Source organism: Sminthopsis crassicaudata, chromosome 2 (assembly GCF_048593235.1).
Source record: "Sminthopsis crassicaudata isolate SCR6 chromosome 2, ASM4859323v1, whole genome shotgun sequence".
NCBI lineage: Eukaryota > Metazoa > Chordata > Mammalia > Dasyuromorphia > Dasyuridae > Sminthopsis > Sminthopsis crassicaudata.
In genome coordinates, this window is record NC_133618.1 from 628,482,829 (window position 1) to 628,503,484 (window position 20,656).

Here is a 20,656-nt window from a genome sequence, read left to right on the forward strand (position 1 = left end):
CCAGTGTTTTTATCTGGGTTATTCCATCCATACAGAATGTTCTGAACGTAGATCATGGAACAAAATCCATACTCCTGCCAAGATCAGTTGCTAAAGGGCATCCTGCTCACAGGAGCAATGGGCAGGATGAGTGTTGTCACAGTTAACAAGCATTTATTAAACACCTACTGTGTGCCAGGCACTGTGCTAAATTCTAGAAATGCAAAGAATAATTTTTTCTTTTAAGGAGCTATTCTAAGGAGCAAGATGAGATGATAGCAACTAGTATATATAGACAGTGTAAATGAAAGGTAATCTTATAGAGGAGGTCCTGATAGTTTAGAAAGAATCCAGAAAGCCCCCTTGCAGATTAGTTTTTTCATGACCTCCCCCTACATCTGCTCAGACACCATCATGGCAAGCTCTGCTCAAATTAGAAGTAAAGTTGTTCTATTATCCAAGACACATCCAAATCTCAAAGACCACATTTCTCCCCCATTCACACACACACACACACACACACACACACACACACACACACACATACACACACACACACACACACACACGCACACTCATATTTAGAAGCAATTTCCTCACAACTACCTTATAATGCAGTGACTATATTAGCCCCATTTTATATATGAAGAAACTGAAAGATGGGGAGGTGAAGTAAAATACCAGCACAACTGGCAAGCAAAGAAGTAGGAATGAAACCCATGTCTCCTGCCAACGAGTTTAGCCTTAATTCCACTAATCCATGAATGTCACTGTACCTGCTCTCTGCGTTATAGCCCAAGCTGACTTTGATGGCTCCCAAAGCAGAATTATCCTCTTCTACATTCTGTTCCCAATGGTCAGACATGGCCCATGAAGGAGCAGTGAGAAGCCCCCATATAAGCACTGCTTAAATAAATAGTCCCTTCTATTGGCACCCACTTTCTTCAGCCCACATAAGCCCAGGCTAATCACACTAGCACTCTCATGCCAGACAGACAATTTCTCTCAGATAAGACAGGACTGATGAAATTAAGGTAGTGGTTGATATAATAAAAAATGATGATACTATCTAAATTAATTTATGACTTTAGTGCTATACCAATCAAATTACCAAGGGGATACTTTATAGACCTAGATAAAATAACAGAGAAATTCATTTAGAGGAAAAAAAGGTTAGAATCTCAAGGGAAATAATAAGGAAAATATATCATTGAACGGGGGCATGGTGTTACCAAACATCAAACAATAATATAAAGCAGTGATCGTGAAAAATATTTGGCAGTAATTAAAAGATAGAAAAATAAACCTTTTGTTCAATAGACTAGACAAGAAAGACCCAATAGCAATCAAAAATAGTAGGTCGGTGTTTGAACAAAGAACATAAATTATTAAATGCAGGTCTTCTTATTGAACATTTACTGCTGGGAAAACTAAAAAGCAATTTGGCTGAAATTAGGTCAATATCAGTGTTTTATACCATATTTCATACCCAAAAGATACATGGTAAAAATATTTTTAAAACATCTTTTAAAATTAGGAAACAGAAGGAGGTACCTATAGCTGGGGAAGAAATCTTAACCAAACAATGAAGTGATCATATAAAACAAAAGGAACACTTTTAAGTTCTTCCATGAAGTAAATTAATGTCAATAGAGTAAGAGAAAGTTTTGAGTTGAAAAAAAATTTCCACCAAATATCATAGATAAAAATCTCATAGTTATAGTATGTAAGGACTAGACACAGATATTTAAGGCCAAGGGCCATTCTACAGTAGATAGAGGAGCAATATGAACATTTTTAAAAAGATTTGTCCACTATCTATAATCATAGAAAACTGTGCACCAGTCACAAAAAACAAATTCAAAACAAAATAAATTCCGAGGTCCTACCTCATACCCAACAAGTTGGCAAAAATAAAATAAATAACCAACATCAAAGTTACCAGATAAATAAAAATACACCAAGCCCCTTCTTATTCTAGATCTGTAATCCTGTAAAGCACAAATTGGTATGAATGTTCTGGAAAACTATTTGTAATTGTGTAAAAAAAAAAAAATAAAAGTGATTCAACAGTGATACTCTTTGGCCCAGCAATCTCACTACCAGGCATTTATCCAAGAAAGTCAAAGTCAAAATAAAACATCCAAAAACAACATATTGACATAACAGCATATTTATTGCACTTTTTGCAGTGGCAAAGAATGAGCAACAATATGGGAAAATTGCTAAACAAATTGGGGCATATGAATATACTAAAAATTAAATAAGAAATAATAAATATGAGAAATTCAGAGAAACACTGGAAGATAGATTTGAACTGATGCAGGGTAAAAGAAGAAGAACCAGAAGGATGATATAGACAATTACTACAATGTAAATGACAAGAACACTAGAAGGAAGCCAAACTCTAAGGAATTGTAAGAGACAATCCCGTCCAAATAATGGAACAAATTTTCCTCATTTCAGTAAAGAGTGCCATATCATAGCCTCAGGGTTGGAAGGCACCTCTGAGGTCATGATGTCTAACCCTCTAAATTTAAATAGGAGGAAACCAAAGACACACACAATATTTCCAAGCAAAGAAAAGCTTTTTTCCCCCCAACTGGTATCTGTTTTCAGAAGGTTAGCTAGTAAAATTCTGAGACCTGAAAAATTCCCCACCTAACTTATTACCTGCCTGGATACTTCAAGGATACTTCAGGAAAAGACTCCCAACTACTGAAGACAGCTATTTCATCAAGTCACTTCTTTCAAGAAAACAACTGTCACTTTCAAGAAAAAAACTGCCACTATCCTTTGATCCATCCTCCCTATTACTGATCATATTATATTCTAAGAAAATCAGGCAGTATTCAAAGTCTAATAAACACACATATAAAAACATATGTAAATACACACGTGTGCATGTACATTATATGTATATATCCCTGTTATAATGATTTTATATATACATATGTGTATTATATATATATATATATTATAAATAAAATTATAAAATATATATAATAAATATAAATATATATTATATTATATATATTTAATAACATAATAATATATAAAGTATGTGTATTGTATATAAAATTTTTATTGAAACATTGTGATAGCTAAGAACTGGAATCAAAGTCAGTGTTAAATGACTAGAGAATGACTTTAAAAACTTATGGCACATAAATATAATGTTTTATCATTCACTCATATCTGATTCTTCATGACCTCACGTCCATGGAGTTTTCTTGGCAAAAATACAGGAGTATTTTGCCATTTTCTTTCCTAGTGGATTAATGCAAATAGAGGTTAAGTGATTTGCCAAAAGTCACACAGCTAGTGAATATCTGAGAACTGATTTGAACTCAGGTCACAACACCTCCAGGCTCAGTGCTCTATCCACTGAGTTATCCTGCTGCCTTCTCATATAAATATAATGGAATATTATCATGCAGTAAGAAATTATCATTATGAGGAATTTAGAGAAACATGGCAAGGTAATTGTTTTTAAAGCTGAACTTTGAATAATTGAAAAACCATTGAATGTTCCAGAGGACGAAGAATGAGGTAATCACCATCCTCAGAGAAAAGAGGTAGAAGGCTACTACCACAGAATGCTATCTATATTGTCAGATAAAGTTTCTTTATTTGCTGTTTTTACTTAAATCTGTTTTTCTTTGTCATGAAGGAAGAATTCAATCTGAAATGATGGAATGGTTTTCACTGGTTTTGTTTTCAAGAAATGATGTTGCTATTAAGACAAAAGACACCAATAACAAATTGTTTTATTTTTTAAGCAGCTCTTAACTCTAGGTTGGTCATTCATCTCTTCCATACAGTCTTCTATAATTAATCTCATGCAGTACTGAGAAGTAATGATTACATTCATATGTTCTCCTTTCTGTACATATTTATATATGTTTCAGTGAAAAGCAGAGTGTTGCAATGGAAAAAAATATATTGAATCTGTGAACAAAAATGTGGATTCAAATGTCACTTCAATCATTTATTTTGATACCATTTAATGTCTTTTGCCTCTTTTTGTAACCCTAGAACTTAGCATAATGCTTAATACATAGTAGGTATCTAATAAATATTTGGTACCTGGCCGTGTGGACACTGGCAAATCACATAATCTTTCTGAGCCTTAGTTTCCCCTTCTGTTAAATAATAAGATAGGATTAGTTTCTAAGATATTAGTCTTTAAGATTCCTTCAAACTCCAGATTTCTGCATATTCTACTTGAAATGTTGCAATATCTCTTGAAGTCAGTAAGATTCTTTCATCTTTCCTACACACACACACACACACACACACACACACACACACACACACACACACATCCTATAGCGCTTTCCAAGCCCAGAAATCTATACTGCAGTGCTAAGTGACTTGGAGAAAAACAAAATGGTATATAAAGAAGAGTGCAGGATAAGCTGAAAGTACACATAGCTTCTGGTCCTGGATCTGTCACTAATTCACTGTGTATTCTTGTTCCCTTTTGGGGGACTTAGTTTCTCCATATGCCAAATTTAGAGATTGGACAAAATTATCTTTAAGTCTTCCTAATAGTTATGTCCTTCTGTGATTCTGTTGGAGAGGACGAGCAGAGTCTTCATTCTTAATTACATCCCTCTTCTTCTCCAAACTTTTCAAGGTACTTGAAGTATCTTCAGATCTGAAGGGAAAAGAAAACTGAGAGAAAACCTCAATAACTGGCCCTCACTTCTCTCTGTTTTGCTCATTTGACATTTAATGATTCTGTTTGTTTACACTGATGTATTGAACACCCCAAGAAACTAACATAGAAAAACATGCCTTCATGGAATGACATTTCCTCAGTAGTATTTCTCTCAGATGTATATTGAAAAAACAGATATTGTTATCCTTATAATTCCCCCCATTTTTTTCCTTAAAGGGATCTATAATGTCATCATTGTGAAGATAAAAATCACTTAAAAATATATGAATAAGTCAATCAATCACTAAGTACTTGCTTAGCACTTGTTAAATGTGCCAGGCATTGTGCTAGGCATTATGAAGAACAAAATAATTCCTATTCTCAAGGAGGTACATTCTCACAAAAGGCACCTGTAATTTAGGCTTACTCTCAGGGATATGAGAGGCTAAGTACAAGTGAACAATTACATCTCTTGGGTGTTTTAGGTTCCAGACAAACTAAAGTCTCTCTGACTCTAAGCTGCATGGTTCACCACCCCCTGTCCCATGCTACCTCCAATTTTATAGAGAGGGAAACCAAAACCTGAAACAGAAAAGTCACAGCCAATTCTTCAGGATTCGTGTGAGGAATTAAACCCAGGAATCCCCAAATTACTTCTTCTTAGCTCTATCTACCTGATAAACCACAGAATTTCAGAACTAGAGGGAAAAGAGTATTAAAATTATAGAATTTGGAACATAGCACCTCTAAGGCAAAGATGCTTTGATTTTTTTTTCCTCATAAGAATACCTGAAACAGAGTTATTGCTAAATAAATCCTCATTGAATTGAATTGAACTGGAAGTGACTATTCACATGTTCTAGTATAATCTGTCCATTTTACAGATGAAGGAATAGAACTGATTAGGTGAAGTTATTCATTGAAGGCACAGAGGTTTGTGTGATACATATATATATATACATAATATTTATATGTCTGTGTGTATACACATATTTGTATATGTGTTACTATATATATACATAAAAGTACATGTGCATACTATACATGTGCAAGTGTATCAGTATATATATGCAGGTATAAATTTATATAGATATATGTAATAAGAAGTTAAATGTGTGAATATATACATTTATGTACATATTTATGTGTATATATATTAAGATAAATATATGTGTGTGCTGTTATATATGTATATGTGTCAGTGCTTCTATATATGTGTATTGTGTTTGTATATATATATGTGTGTGTGTGTGTATTGAGATTTAGTATATATGTGCAGATTCATATATATATATACATGTGTGTATATATACATGTTATATGAATGTATGTGTTATATAAGCAAAGCCAGAAACTGAATATAGTCTTTTATATATATATATATATATATATATATATATACATATATTACATATATAATATGTGTATTTACACATATATATTTGCAGGATATGACATTTCATGCAGCCAAGGACCTTAGCATAAATGTCTGCATTCTTTTCTCTATGCCAGAAATCCTAATTTGGTGTCTATAGAGCCCCAAATACTCCAAAGCTAGACTTCAGAGGGTATGTAAATTTGAATAGGAAGAAAAGTGCATCTTTATTTCAATACAATTCACTTTCTTTGTAACTCTGTGGATTTTATATAAGCATTTATAAACAGTATTTTAAGAAAGAGTTCATAGACTTCACAAAATTGTTGAAGAAGTCCATAACACAAGGAAGGTCAATTATTCCTGTCCCATGTCATGCCCCCATCTAACTCCTCCTTTTACAGATGAAGGATGTGGAGCCCAGACAGGTTTGTGACATTTGTACAATAACACAGCTAATTAGTACTGAAGACAGAACTACAGCCCTGCTCTCCTGACTTCAAGCTTAATGTTTTTTCCATTTGTTGATCGATATAAGGGGGAAAAGTAGGGCCTTGGTTAATACTAAGCCTTAGAAGTTCTGATCTTATTAAAGCTGCTGATTGATCTGCTATCAAAGCCACAGCAAAGAATCCCAAGAGAGGAGGGCAAAGCACATCCCTGGGCCCCAAGCTAGTCACTGTGTGCTTTTTTATTCTCCTGTACAGGTTTGAACTAAGAATCTACCACCATCTTTCAAATAGCATGAAAAAAGCAAGGCTTTTCTTGTGTGTAGGTCGACAGAAATGAAAGAATTCAGATCCTGGAGAATAGCTAGAGTCTTAAGGTTTTCTTTTGGTGGTTGTTGCCATTGTTTGTTTTTTGCTTTATTTAATTCTTTTGTTTTTCAGCCCCATCACACAAAACGATTAGACTTGTTCTGCTCAATGCAAGTAACCACAGGTGGAAGCTACCAAGTTACAGAATTAAGCTGTTATTTGGAACAAAAATTCCCCAACAAGTACAGCTATCCAGATGTGCAATGGGCAGTCTGTAAATGGATGTATATGAAGGGAAAGGGAGCTGTCCATGGTACCAGAATTAATAGAATCATATAGATTTTAATCTGAAAGAGCTCTTAGATGTTATCAGATTCACCACCACCACTAAATTAATACATGAGGAAACTGTGACCCAAAGAAGAAAAGTGATTTGCCTGAGCTAGTATTTAGTATAGATTTCAGATGCAGGTCTTCTAGACTTCAGCTCTCTAGTCCATTACAATGTCCGCCTTTCTCTTTACTATAATGGAGATCCTTTGTTCACATCTGGGTTGGACTAGATGTCATTTGAGGTCCCTTTGAACTTGGAAATTTATTTTAGAGGGGGCATCACCCTCAGCCACAGCAAAACTGAGCTTTGGACCTAACCAAACTCTGGTGTCTAGATTCCCAGCCCAAGGCTCTTTCTACTCTGCTATACAATGACCTTCAGACTGAGTTTGTTTCTTAGAACTCTTCTGTGACATCGCCATCTCCTGGGATGGTGGCCAAGGCTTTCAAAGATTTTCTTCTTGTTTTAAAAATTACAGCAAGCTGTGTTACCACCTTGACACACACACACACACACACACACACACACACACAAATACACACACAAAGTGGCAAGTCGAATAGTTTCTCAGTTTTACCCAAACTTTTACTATTTTTACTTTGCAGGTTTTCTCCCCAATATGTCAGCTTCTCTTCTATTTCTTCCTTCACTGTCACAACAAGTGGGAAAATGTGTTGGATGGCATGTTCCCAAAAGGGACATCTTGTATCTTGCAAACTATGTACATATGCAATCATCTCTCTCCCTTTCTCTCTCTCTCTCTCTCTCTCTCTCTCTCTCTCTCTCTCTCTCTCTCTCTCTCTCTCTCTCTCTCTCTCTCTCTCTCATCTTCTTCTCTCTTTCTTCTCTTCTTTCTTTCTTTCCTTTTCATTTTTTGTTTCTATGTGTATATATCTCTCTCTTAATCCCTTCCTCTCCTTCTACCTCTCTGTTTCTTTTTCTCTTTATCCACATATATTTATGTGTTGCTCATATTGTCCCACTATAACACCTGACTCCCATTTTTGGGACATCTGATTAGTCCTGGCCCATATTTATATTTTATTACAGTAGGAAAGAGTCTTTGAGATCATTTAAAGAAACTAGATATTTGCACACTGTTTTTAGTCGTGTCTGACTTTTTGTGACCCCATTTGAGGTTTTCTTGGCAAAGATACTGGAATGATTCACAATTTCCTTATATAACTCATTTTACACATAAGGAAACTAAGGCAAAAAGATTTAAATGATTTGTTTAGGGTCACATAGCTAGTAAGTGTATAAAGCTAGATTTGAATTCAGAAAGATAGTTTGTCTTGGTTTGAAGCTCTATATCACCTACCTAACTACTTGTGCTTTTTACCAATTAATAGAGCCTAAACACTCTAATTTTCCTCTCCTATAAAATAAGGAGTTATGGTAAAATGATTTTGAGTTTGTTTCAAGTTCGAAATTGATGATCCTATAGTCTTGTGATTTAATTGAATCCCCTCATGTTACAAACATGAGGAATTAAATCCCAGGATATGAAGTAAATTGGCTAAGGTCACACAACTTGAAAGAGGCAGATTAAGAATTCAAACTCTACATGTATCTGATGCTCTTTGTTCTAAACTGAGTTAGTCCATAACAATATTTAATATGAGGAAGGGGTTGGGAGCAAGAGAGAATAGAGAAAAGACATCATGGCTCAGAAGAAGAAATACTGAATTTAAATAGAAAAATCTACATTGAGATTTTGAACCTGCCACTTCCATCTTTTGTAACCCTGAGCAAGTCCTTCACTTCTTTGGGACTCAGTTTCCCCAGTTTTAAGATGAAAGTGTTGTGTTAGATCTATAAGGACCCTTCCAGCTCTAGATCCTAATGTTCTATGGCCCCACAGCAGGTCAGGCTCATTTATAACTAGTCAAGATTGAAGACCCTCCTTAAAGTTTGATAGCTATCAGGATACTGACTGATCACTGAGGAAAGGTGAAGTCCAGCCCTATCTTAGTGTTTGAAATCAGTGATAGCATACTTATGTTAAAGATAAAAAATAAGAGCACACATACAACTGAAATAATTCAGGATAATCTGAAGGTGCTTTCTCTTTTATTTGAGTACAAATATATCTGATTATGATGCTGATGGTGATGTGTGTACATGACCATGTACCAGCTTTATATTCTTCACGGTGTTCCACTAAGGTTATAATGGTTTTTCATTCTCCGGTCTTACTATTCAATGGAAGGGGACTTATAAACTCCAGAGGATAATCCATTTCTCTTGATGTCACTGATGGATTTTGTAACCTAGTGGAAAGAACTTTTGATTTGAGGACACAAGACAGGGCTTTAAATTTTCAGCCCTAATTCGGTACTCTTGGACAATTCACTTAACCTCTTTCTACCTTTGTTTCCTTTTCTGTACAGTAAAATTAATGATACTAGCACTCTTTACCTCAAAAACTATAATGAGAATCAAAATCAATAATGTATGCAAAGTAGAAAATGTTATCTAAATAAATGTCAGCTTTATCAGTATTGTCAACCAACAATCTAATACAAGGATGTCTGTAGCAACACATGAAAACATATACACAGTAAAGAATCCAAGATGAAGTTAGGAAGCGCTGACCTTATTGTGCTTATCTGTACAAATGTTCTGTGACTAACAGAGCTACTCTGCCCATTGCTCAATAAGTCATGTGTGACATATTAGATTACGAGTCATTGGTGTGGCTGGTGGACAGGAAGTTAAGTGTGCTGCTTTGTGTTGGAGGTAGAATGATACAGAAAGAATTGTTCCATATCTCTGTGCATTAGATTCTCCATATATTAAATGGAATGGGGTGGGATGGATGATGACTAAGCACCATCCAGTTCTGAAGCATGCTCCTGTGGGCTTCACAATAACCTTGTAATATTAGGTACCTGTATATAGTACTGTGGAAGAAGTACTGTCTCCAGAGTCTGAGGCTCTAGTTTCAAATTCTCCTCTAATGGATAATATGGATAATATGACCCTGGACAAGTCACTTGACCTCAGTTTTCTAATGTGTAAAATAAGGGGATACAATTTTTAGATAGCTGCATAATCTGTATAATTAGGCAGCAACATAGCTTAATGGACAGTCTTGGACTTGGAATCAAGAAATTCTAAGTTTAAATCCTACTTTAGACATTTACTAGCTGTGATCATGAAGTAAGTCATTTAACCTCAGCTTCAATTTTCCCATCTATAAAATGGAGATATTAATAGTGTGTACCACACAGAGTTGTTATGATGATCAAATGAAATTACATGTGTAAAGCATATCATAAGCCCACAAAAAAAAACAATAAAAATGAAACCTATCAGATTATATTTTTCATGAAAGCTAAATGGTCTACACTGGTGCAGAGAGTTAAGTTGCTGGAATTTTTGGGACCAATTCAGTGGGCAAGGTCAAGCAGAATATGATCCCAAAATAAATAACTTGCATACATGCATGCACTGTGCATGTGATAAGTCATAGTCACATTTCTTTATTAACTTGGGTCCTTATCTGTTTCCTAATACCAAGAAGCCACTATGATCCATAGCATAGGTTGGCAGAAAGAGTTTGAATTCTGGTCCTATTATTTATTATCTATGTAACTTTAAGTGAATTGCAAGCTCTCTGTCCCTTAGATTTTCATCTGGAAAATGGTAAAGGTGGATGAGATGACTTTCAGGCTTTCCTTCTAATTATAAGCCAATGTTTCTAAAATTCTATGACCTGGTGATTATGAAAATTGCTAATGGGGAAGAAAGAGGAAAAGGGAGGAAAGGAGAAAGAAGTTGAAGAAGCATGTTGTGGTCTAACTCTTGCCTCCCATCAGATTTTTCTCCTATAGAAATGGTCTAACACATGCTAATGAATAACAGATCAATAGAAAGAGAAAGAATGGTGGGGAAAGGGAAGGAAGATGAAAAGAAAGTCATAGCCCAAGCAAGTTGAATTAGATTTCCTTAAATCCAAAGGGCTAGATCAGAGCTAAGAATTAGAAAGGAAAATAGTGGTTCAAAGTAGTGGAATAAAAGGCCAGCATATTGTCCAGAAGGGAAAGAGTCCAAACGCAATATAAGATTTATCAAATAAAGACAGTATTACAGATTGCCCTGGTGAGCTGGTGACTAAAGGGCCTATGCCATCCTCTATTATCTATTGACACAAACCCTTGCTCCTCTAGAGCAACAGCATCAAGCATCGAGGGATGGCAGTTCATTTTCTACCAAGATTCCAGCTAGAATAGTAGCCTTCTATACTCATGGTATACTAGCCATGTTCTCTAATTTTACCTCCCAGCTCCCTCAACTATATCAGTCTTGGCTGTGAGCCCAGACAGCCCTAACTCAGCATGCTTTGTGAAAGCCTAGGCTTGCAGCCCCAAGGTTACCCTGGGCAGGAACCATCTCTTCACCAGCCTAAAGGGTTCTCAGAGGAAGGCCAGTGTACAAAGCGAAAAGCATCAAAGGATTTTTGGCTGTTGCCTGATCTCCCACACCTGTGAGCCAAGGACCCCAAGGAGAAAAAAAAGGAATGGAACTGGGAAAATACTTATTCCAGATTGGTCATGGTTCCCTTCCTTCCCTTTGTCACCAGTTCGTCTTTATTTCAGCACAGTGACTGTTTGCTCTTTCAATCCTTCTTGGAAGGCTTGAAATGGAATATTTGCTCAAGAGATCAGGACAACATTATGGGTCTTAGGAAAGCAGAGTATTTAGGCATATGCAAACACATGCTTATTTCTTTTCTTAGTTAAATATATCAGAGAATAAATTATACTTCGAGGAAGCAAACTACAATAGCTAAAATGACTGAAGGAATTTAAAAGGCATAGTACAGACTCTAGAAAGCTATTCTTCAATGCAACAGTGATGGTGTGTATTCCTCCCACAATACTGATCTACTAGCTCAACTAGTGTGCAAGGGTATAGGCTAATAGTTCTCAGAGAAAAGCTTAGGGATAAATTTGCTAGTGATATGACTTTTATCATTGGCAAGTTACCTACTGTATTTCATATACTCCAGGCTCATTTTTAATTCCTTTTATTTCCCAATAGCATGTGTATCCTAGTGTGGGCCCACAAAGGAACCATACTGTCCAATACATACAGAAAAATAAATAATGAACCAGTTAATTACTCCTATCTGGAAACGTACAATCTAATATAGGAGATGAAGTGCTAAACCATCGGATATTGCAGAGAGAGAGTTTTAAAGTAGAACAGATCATGTAAACACTTTTAGCCATTACATGCAATACTATAGTGCACCGAAGAAGTACTCTGAACAATAACATTTATTAAACATCGGTATGCTAGAGACTGTGCTAAGTGCTGAGAATAAAAAGAAAGGGAGAAAAAAACAGTTCCAGCTCTCAAAGAATCCACAGTCCAGTTGGAAAGACTACATGTAAAAAATATTATGTGTATGTAGATAGATAGATAGATAGATAGATAGATAGATAGATAGATAGAGATATATAGATATATACGTTAAATTGGAGACAATCCACATAGGGAAGACACATAGGGAAGCATTAGGCACAATGAAGAGGGGAAACTTCATGGAAAAACTAGCATCTAGTATTCTGATGGAAGTGGATATCTTCAACATAGTGAAGAGCTAATCCAATTCCAATTGATCAATGATGGACAGAATCAGCTACATCCAGAAAAGGAACACTGGGAAATGAGTGTAAACTGTGAGTATTTTTTTTTGTTTTGTTTTGTTTTGTTTTGTTTTTCTTCCCAGATTATTTTTACCTTGCAAGTACAATCCTTCCTTTGCAACAGCAACAACAACAAAATTCGGTTCTGCACATATATATTGTACCTAGGATATACTATAAGATATTTAATATGTATGGAAATGCCTGCCATCTAGGGGAGGGGGTGGAGGGAAGGAGGGGAAAAACTCGGAACAGAAGGGAGTACAAGGGATAATGTTGTGTAAAAAAAAAACTTACCTATGCATATGTACTGTCAAAGAAAATGTTATAATTATGAAAAGTAATAAAAAAAGAAATAAAAAAAGAAAAAAGAAAAACTAGCATCTAGTTTGCAAGTGATAACTAGCTATGTGCAGGCCTCATATGCTGGCTGTTAGGGTCTTGATCCTGCTGCCAGGATGAATGAAGCTAATTTCCTGCCCAAGCTGCCTTCCACATCAACCAAATAATGGTATCCCTATAGATTTTCTTTGCCTCTGGCTCTCTCCAGATAGTTGGATTCTCGTGTACACCATACTGACAATAGCAATCATCTGCAGCCAAACATTTAAAGCTAGAACAAGTCTATAAAATAGAATCAATTTCTGATTTAGTTTAATTAAGATATGGTTACCAATGCAGACCCATGTCCCATATAAACACTGAAGAGCAGCTGTCTCTTTTCCATGTCTACACTAATACAAATGTTTATCCCACAATTAGACTAAAGTAGCATTAATTCTTCTCTTGTGTGCACACCAATTTTTGGCCTCTTCACCTGTGCCTTCACTGCCAAAGGTTAGTCCCTGCCGATATGTTCATACAGACCTATGGCGATTCCCATCCCATATTCAAGTTGAATAGCATTTGGCAAGGCTCAATAGTCTAGGATGAATTTTGATGTAAAAACATGTCATTTACAAAGAGGTCCTTTATCTTTGCAAAGGACACTCCTGTGGCATATGACATTGGTACCTCTTCGGCTCTGTTAACAAACGCTTGTCTGCTTTCACCTCAAGGGCTAAAGCTCTGTTGTTAAAACTGATATTGTTGTCACTGAACAAAAAGCCAATGGTGACTTTACTCTAAGGCAGCTTCCTGACAATCAATGGTTAGAACCTTGCTTACAGCAAGACTGACACACACTAAGGGGACTCAAGGTGGGCCTGACATCTCAGTTACTGAAATGGAGTCCTCGATTAGACTCACAGGCTTGACACATCAAATTCGTATACTTCCCTCTCCAGAAAAACACTCCAGAGTTAGGAACCTGGATAAAGGTACATGGAGAAAAGGGAAAAATTGGAGAATGACTAGATCTGGACCTCAGATTTCATTGCAACAGGGAGCTAAGAAACTCTCTCTACCAGTGCAGTCCAGTATATTCTCTATAATATATATGTATCCATACACATACATACATAGATGAATGAATATGTATATGAATGTATACACACATAGTCAATCATATAATTTGTTGTGAATAATTATATTTGTGAAAAATAATTTTAATCCAACATGGTGGAATTGAGGGAGAAAAAATGGATTTCTATTCATTTAAGAAAAAACCCTTTAAAAAGAAAAGGGAGAGTTGTCTGAAGAATTGAAGGGTTCATTATCTCTGAGCTTTCAGACTTAATCATACATCCAGGATATATCAGAGACCAGATTTAAACTGAGATGCTCTTTGCCCCAAAATTGGTTTTCTACTATCTAATATTGCTTCTTCTATCAACCTAGAATCACTTTTTTTAGTTGGGCAAAAGCAAGAAACAAAGCCATAGTAAGCACTCAAAAGCAATAAAATAATTTAGAAATAAATGCTTCATCATGAGCTTGCCCTGACAAGCAGATAACTAAAGGGTACTTTCCTTCTCTACCTATTAACACAAATCCATGCCATTAACCAAAGAAGCTAATTAACATTTTGTTCTTTAAAAAAAAAGATAGAAAAATTATCCAGACTAGAGCTCTAACAAGGTGGTTTTTCTCTAGCAATTTTGCTAGCCATCTGGAGAGATTAGTATTAATTTTAGTTTCTTAGCTATATCCCCTTTAACAAATAATGAGAAATAAGTTCTCCATTGCCTAAGGAATAAGGGATAGTTTACTGATTATTCAGCTTTCTGGCTGCTCCTTTCTCCCTATTTGATCCAAAGGGGTGAAAGGACTCCAGGAGAGGTTCAAAGTCAATATGTTTGCAATATTGCAAACTGAATCATGAGACCAACTGGTGTCACATAACTGAATGTGGGAATCACGAAAAAATTGGAAACAGTAAAAGGTATCCAATATTCTGCCAAGAACTAATTCTTTATGTAAAAATAAATAAGAACATCCAACTCATTACTATGCAAATTTGCTTTCATCTTTAATAAATGGTGGAATTACATGTATACCAAAGAATTATCTTAAAATAAATATCTTAATGATTTATTATCAATAAATGTTTGATTTGTATACCTACATGTACAGGGTTTGTATAAACATTTCTTGGGTGAAAAGGGCCATGAGTGCAAAGATTTAAGAAGCCCTGATGCAGAGGAGGATTGGCAATAAAGGCAAAACTCTTGGAGGGGGGGAAGACGAAGGTCATTGGTGAATCTCTTCAATGTTTGTCCAACCAGACCATGAAAGAAGGGAGAGATAATTCATGCACTCACCATAATCGCTGTCATAGAACACAATGAATTTCTGCCACCGTAGCTCTGTGACCAGCTTGAGCATGACGTCATTGAGGCGAACAGGTGGACGTGAGGCCAGTGTGTATTCCTCCCCTTCCGGGCTGGGGTTCAGGTGGCATGCTGTTCTAGGAGAGCCTCCAGGATTCCGCTGGACGAAGAGGTGGGGGATGTGCATGGCGTCTGTGAGGGACTGCAGGGCATTGGCAGATGCACAGCCTGTGGATGTAACTAAGGCCAGGATGCCCTGTGTCATCAGGTCACAGGCTGGAAAGATAGCAAAAAATGAGAGAGAGAGAGAGAGAGAGAGAGAGAGAGAGAGAGAGAGAGAGAGAGAGAGAGAGAGAGTAACATGTGAGCAGGGGATGGCTTTAATGGTCCTCTGGTAAACCCTATATGCCTCCCTTGGAGTAAAAGTTATCTAGAGTAAAAATATAACCCCCAATAATATCTAAAATTCATAGTGACGTTCAACATGGTTGAGTCTAGACCCAATATACGAGAAAAACAGCATTTCAGAAACAGAAAGGACATTAGGGAGCCCAGAGTTATGGAGTTTGGAGCTAGGTGTGGCCTTAAAGGATATCTGGCCCAGTTGCATTTAGTCAAATCACTTCATTTCATAGTAATAGAGATGAGATTGGAACCTGAATTTTCTGATACAAAGAGCAGGGATTTCCACCCCCCCATCTCACAATTTACATCACTAAAGTATTTCATACATTCACAGATTTACAACTGGAAGGGTATTAATCTAGTCCAGTCTCTTTGTTTTACTGATTAGAAAACTAAAGCACGAGGAAAATCATAAAATCAGAAATCAAATACCAGATGGATCCTTCTAAGCATCTAGTCCAAACTTTTCATTTAGATATGAGAAAACTGAAGTCTAAAGTAGGGGACAGATTTGACCAAAATCACACAGGAAGTGTCAGAATTTGAACTTATGTTCCTTGACTTCAAATTCAGAGCTCTCATTTTCTACTATATTATGTGTTTCATCCAACAGAGCACAAAGAACACAGTTCCCAGAACCCAGGGCTCAGAAAAGCATCCAACGTGTCAGATTTCTCATTTTGGACACCTAGCACAAAGGTGTCCCCTACAGAAAAGGATAAGGGAAGGAGAAGAGAAAAGGAGGTGACTGATACTCAAGATTTTGGAGCACCACACAGCACATAGAAAAATTGTTTATGAAAAATCACTGTTAATTAAGAACCTTTGGAATCCTAAATCCTAAATGCTAGATGAGAACAGCAACTCCAGGTGGCCATGCTAGCCAAAAGGAAAGTCTGAAGTCTCACAGCATAACCCAGGACTTGCAATGAGTAGCAAACATTCATTAGGGATGTTTTAACTGGCTTCCAGACTCAGGGAAAGCACATATAACTTCCAAACACTGATGGCAGACCATCTGCTGGAAGAGGGAAACTTTTCAACTACTCTGGTAATGCTGGGTCTTCTGCAGAGATTCCTTTGATTCACCAAGGAAACATGGTGAGGATGAGGAGAGGGGAAACAAGAGGGGGAGCCTACAGAGAGAAGCAGGGAGACGTGCTGGTGGAAAGATCTAGCGAGTCTATCACTACTACTAAAAGGCAACCAGATTTTCTCCTCCTTGGGTTATATATTTCACATTTCAGTTTCAACAAGACAGAATTCCAATGCAATAACTTAGTGTTTGACAGCAAAAACGTGGCTGAATTTTAAAGGTTTCCAAGAAACTAGGTTTGGGGGCATGAAATAACATCAAAAAGCATTCAATGTTCAGTGCTACTCAATGTTCCTTAGAAGGAGCAGCGTGGTACAATGGATAGAGGGCTGAAAATGATATTGTAAATGGATTCAATCCTCTCTCCAATGATATCGGTTATATGATCATGGGGAAGTAACTGAAGCTTCCTGATCCTTGGTCTCCTTATCTTTAAAATGGGGATTATAATACCTGTAGGGCATTGTTTTATAGGATTACTGTAATGTACAAATGAGATAATGTACATAGAGTGCTTTGCAAACATTGGAGTATTTACATAAATACCCATAATTATTTTACACAGAAAATGCACTTGAAAAGGTCTAACAATTATTGATTATATACATAATATACAATATTATTATGTTATAAATATTCATAATATAATTACATGTAATTTATATTTAATGTATTTATTAAGTTCCTACTGTGAACTCTTGTTGATGGGTTATTACTGATAATATATATAAACATATGAAATGTATATTCAATATATTTATTAAGTTTATATTTTAAGCAGAGTACTATGCTAGGTTCTAGGTAAAGTAAATAAACAACAATTATAAAATAATAATAAGATTCATATGACTTTAATTTTTTGCAAAGAGCTTTCCAAATATTATTTCATTTGGTCCTCACAACAGTACTATAAGAAAGACACTAAAATGTTGTCCATTTTATGTAAGAGTAAATTGAATCTGTGGGAAGCTAGGAAATGCTTTGGCTAGAGTGCTGAGCCTAGAGTCAAGAAGACTCCTCTTTCTGGGTTCAACTCCGGCCTCAGACACTTCTTAGCCACATGTCACTAAACCTGGGCACATCACTTAATCCTATTTGCCTCAATTTCCTTATCTGTAAAATTAGCTAGAAAAGGAAATATTGAACCAAGCCAGTAATCTTTGCCAAGAAAACTCAATGACTGAACAACTGAACAACAACAAAACAATCTGAGAGAGGGATGAAGTGACTTGCCCAGGTGTGTGTGAAAAGATTCAAACTAAAGTCTTCCCAACACTGTCCCAGCACTCTAACCATTGTGCTAATCACCTCTAAAATTTAGATAAGACATTCCCTCACTTCATGATATTTCTAGTGCCCCAGTTATGAATAAGACACAAATGACTATAATATGAAATAACAGATAATAAACACTAGAAAAATGCTATAGAAAGTTCAAAGTTGTGGGGAGTGGGGAATCATTAGCAACTCCAGAATAAAGTAGGGCATCACCAGGGAAATAAGTTGGATTGGATTTTAAAAGACGATAGATATAGAAGTGGCAAGGAGAAGCAATGCTAGGTGACAATAAAAACAAAAGCACAGTAACAAGGAAGCACAGGTCAGGGCCAGGAAATACAAATCCTGTAAAAAGTGCTATTATTTTATAGGAAAGGCCTTGTATAAGAAGATCACCTGAGCTATTTTATGTGAAGCAAAGAATTCTGGGTGGAGGGATTGAGGGGGGGATGTGAAGAGAGCCTGTGTTCTTCATAACATGACCTTACCATAAAAGACCTCAACCTTGATCATCCTAACTCCTGGTTTCCCAATTCTGGTATATTAAGTTCTCCCTTAGCTTGCCTAAAATCAGGTCATCACCATAGCTGTCTACCATGTCTAAGTCATGTCACTGCCCTCTTGGCCATCCTCCTCAACCCTCTTTTATCAGAACTTGTTCTCTGAGATCTTAAATGTGATTTTTGTCTTTCTTACCCAGACCCAGGCTTCCATACCACTTTCTGGCCATCTCACCAAACTTAAACTAAGTGTGATATTCCACTCACCCTGCCTTTATGTCTCCAACTCCCTTATGTGCCAACTTCTTGAGGGCCAGAGACTGTCTGTATTTGAATATTGTGAGCTTGATACACTTTCTGACACATAGTAAAAACAAAAAAAAAATGTGCTATCTATAAAACTATCCATCTATCCATCTTGAGTTGTGAGGCACCTACTCAATCAGGGAACACTTAATCTCCACTATTTTTCCCCTTCCTCATAGGTAGGAAACCCTTCAATGGGTTTTGGGGAGAAGACCCCATGTGTCCAAATCCTCTACTCAATCTGCTTGCCCCACAGGTAGACAGCACAGCTCCAAAACTCCATATTGAAAGACCAGACTCTGAGCTTTCTCTGGATGACATTATTTAAACCAGTGGCTATTTTCACTGCCTTTTGTTACTCTTTTGTTTTCTACCAGAAGTTGAGCTCAGCATAACTGGTAAATATGTCTTCTATCTCTCTTCTATCTCTTCTTCTATCTCTCCCTACTCATTGCCCAATGTCCTTCTAGCTGGTTCAGGTCTCTGCTGTCTTAGAAGGATGCAAATCTAAAAAGTCCCCAACTTCTCCATGTGAATTAAGATTAAGAAGGACCGCTACAGGGATGCTGTATGAAGGTCACCAGCATCATCATGTCTCCACTGGAGGTGGCTAAACTTCCGGGTAATCTGCATGGCTTTCCCTTCAGCATCCAGAAGGAATTTACTTGCTACAGTCCCAAAAATCCAGAGGGTCTGAAGGCAAAAACTCTAAGAAGAAAGTATTCAAAAAGACAGGCTTGACCTAGGTGACTTTTTGTCCATGAGCAACACAGGGAGGAATCCCCTCATTATCTAATAGAAAGACCCTTAAATCTCATCTCAGAATACTAGGATTTGAATTCTAGTTCTTCTAATTAATCTCAGGCAGGGGCAGCTAAGTAATACAGTGGATAGAGTATCAGCACTGGAGGCAGAAGGACCTAAGTTCAAATCCAGTCTCATACATTTCCTAGTGGAGTTAATCCCAAACAAGACATTTAGCCCTATTTGTCTCAGTTTTCTCATTTGTAAAATGGGCTGGAAAAGGAAAATGACTCCAGTGTCTTTGTCAAGAAACCTCAAATAAGTTCACAATGGAAAAATGACTCAACAACTAATCTTAGGCAAGTCAAGGTATCTTTCTAGGTACAGTGTTTCCTCATGAAAAAATGACAGGGCCAGACTAGATGTTCCTTAAATTATTCCACAGATACTCTCTAACTCCAACATCAGTTAATAGGCTTTGTGTGACCCTAGGCACAAGCCTACTCTCTCTGCATTTCCCCCAACTCTGATACAATCAGAAAATTATGGGATAAGTGACTCAGTTAAGAGACAAAGTTAGACTACTTTTACTATTATTTTTCCTTTCAGAGAGACATAGAAAAATTTGTTTTAAAAGATCTGCTTGAGCAGTCACCTTTGCTGCGACAAAATCTAAATTATTTAGCCTACCACTCACGTCCCTTTGCCATATAACTCCAAACCACCTTTCAGCCTCGCTTTGCATGAGTGTACCTCATACACTATGCGCTAATCAAATTTGACTCATATTCTCTGTTTCCTGCTCATGTCCCTTGGCCTCTCTTGCCTCATTCCACTGCATAGG

At 36.6% G+C, this 20,656-nt stretch overlaps 1 protein-coding gene across 2 annotated transcripts in view; it reads right to left on the minus strand.

Annotated features, from left to right (window-relative positions):
- Window positions 1–20,656, minus strand: part of GRID1 (glutamate ionotropic receptor delta type subunit 1) — a 1,118,042-nt gene that overhangs the window by 737,419 nt on the left and 359,967 nt on the right. For both annotated transcript variants that reach the window (XM_074296389.1, XM_074296388.1), the window contains one exon: window positions 15,475–15,759. In XM_074296389.1, coding sequence (XP_074152490.1) covers window positions 15,475–15,759 — 285 coding nt within the window. The remainder of the gene's footprint in view (window positions 1–15,474; window positions 15,760–20,656) is intronic.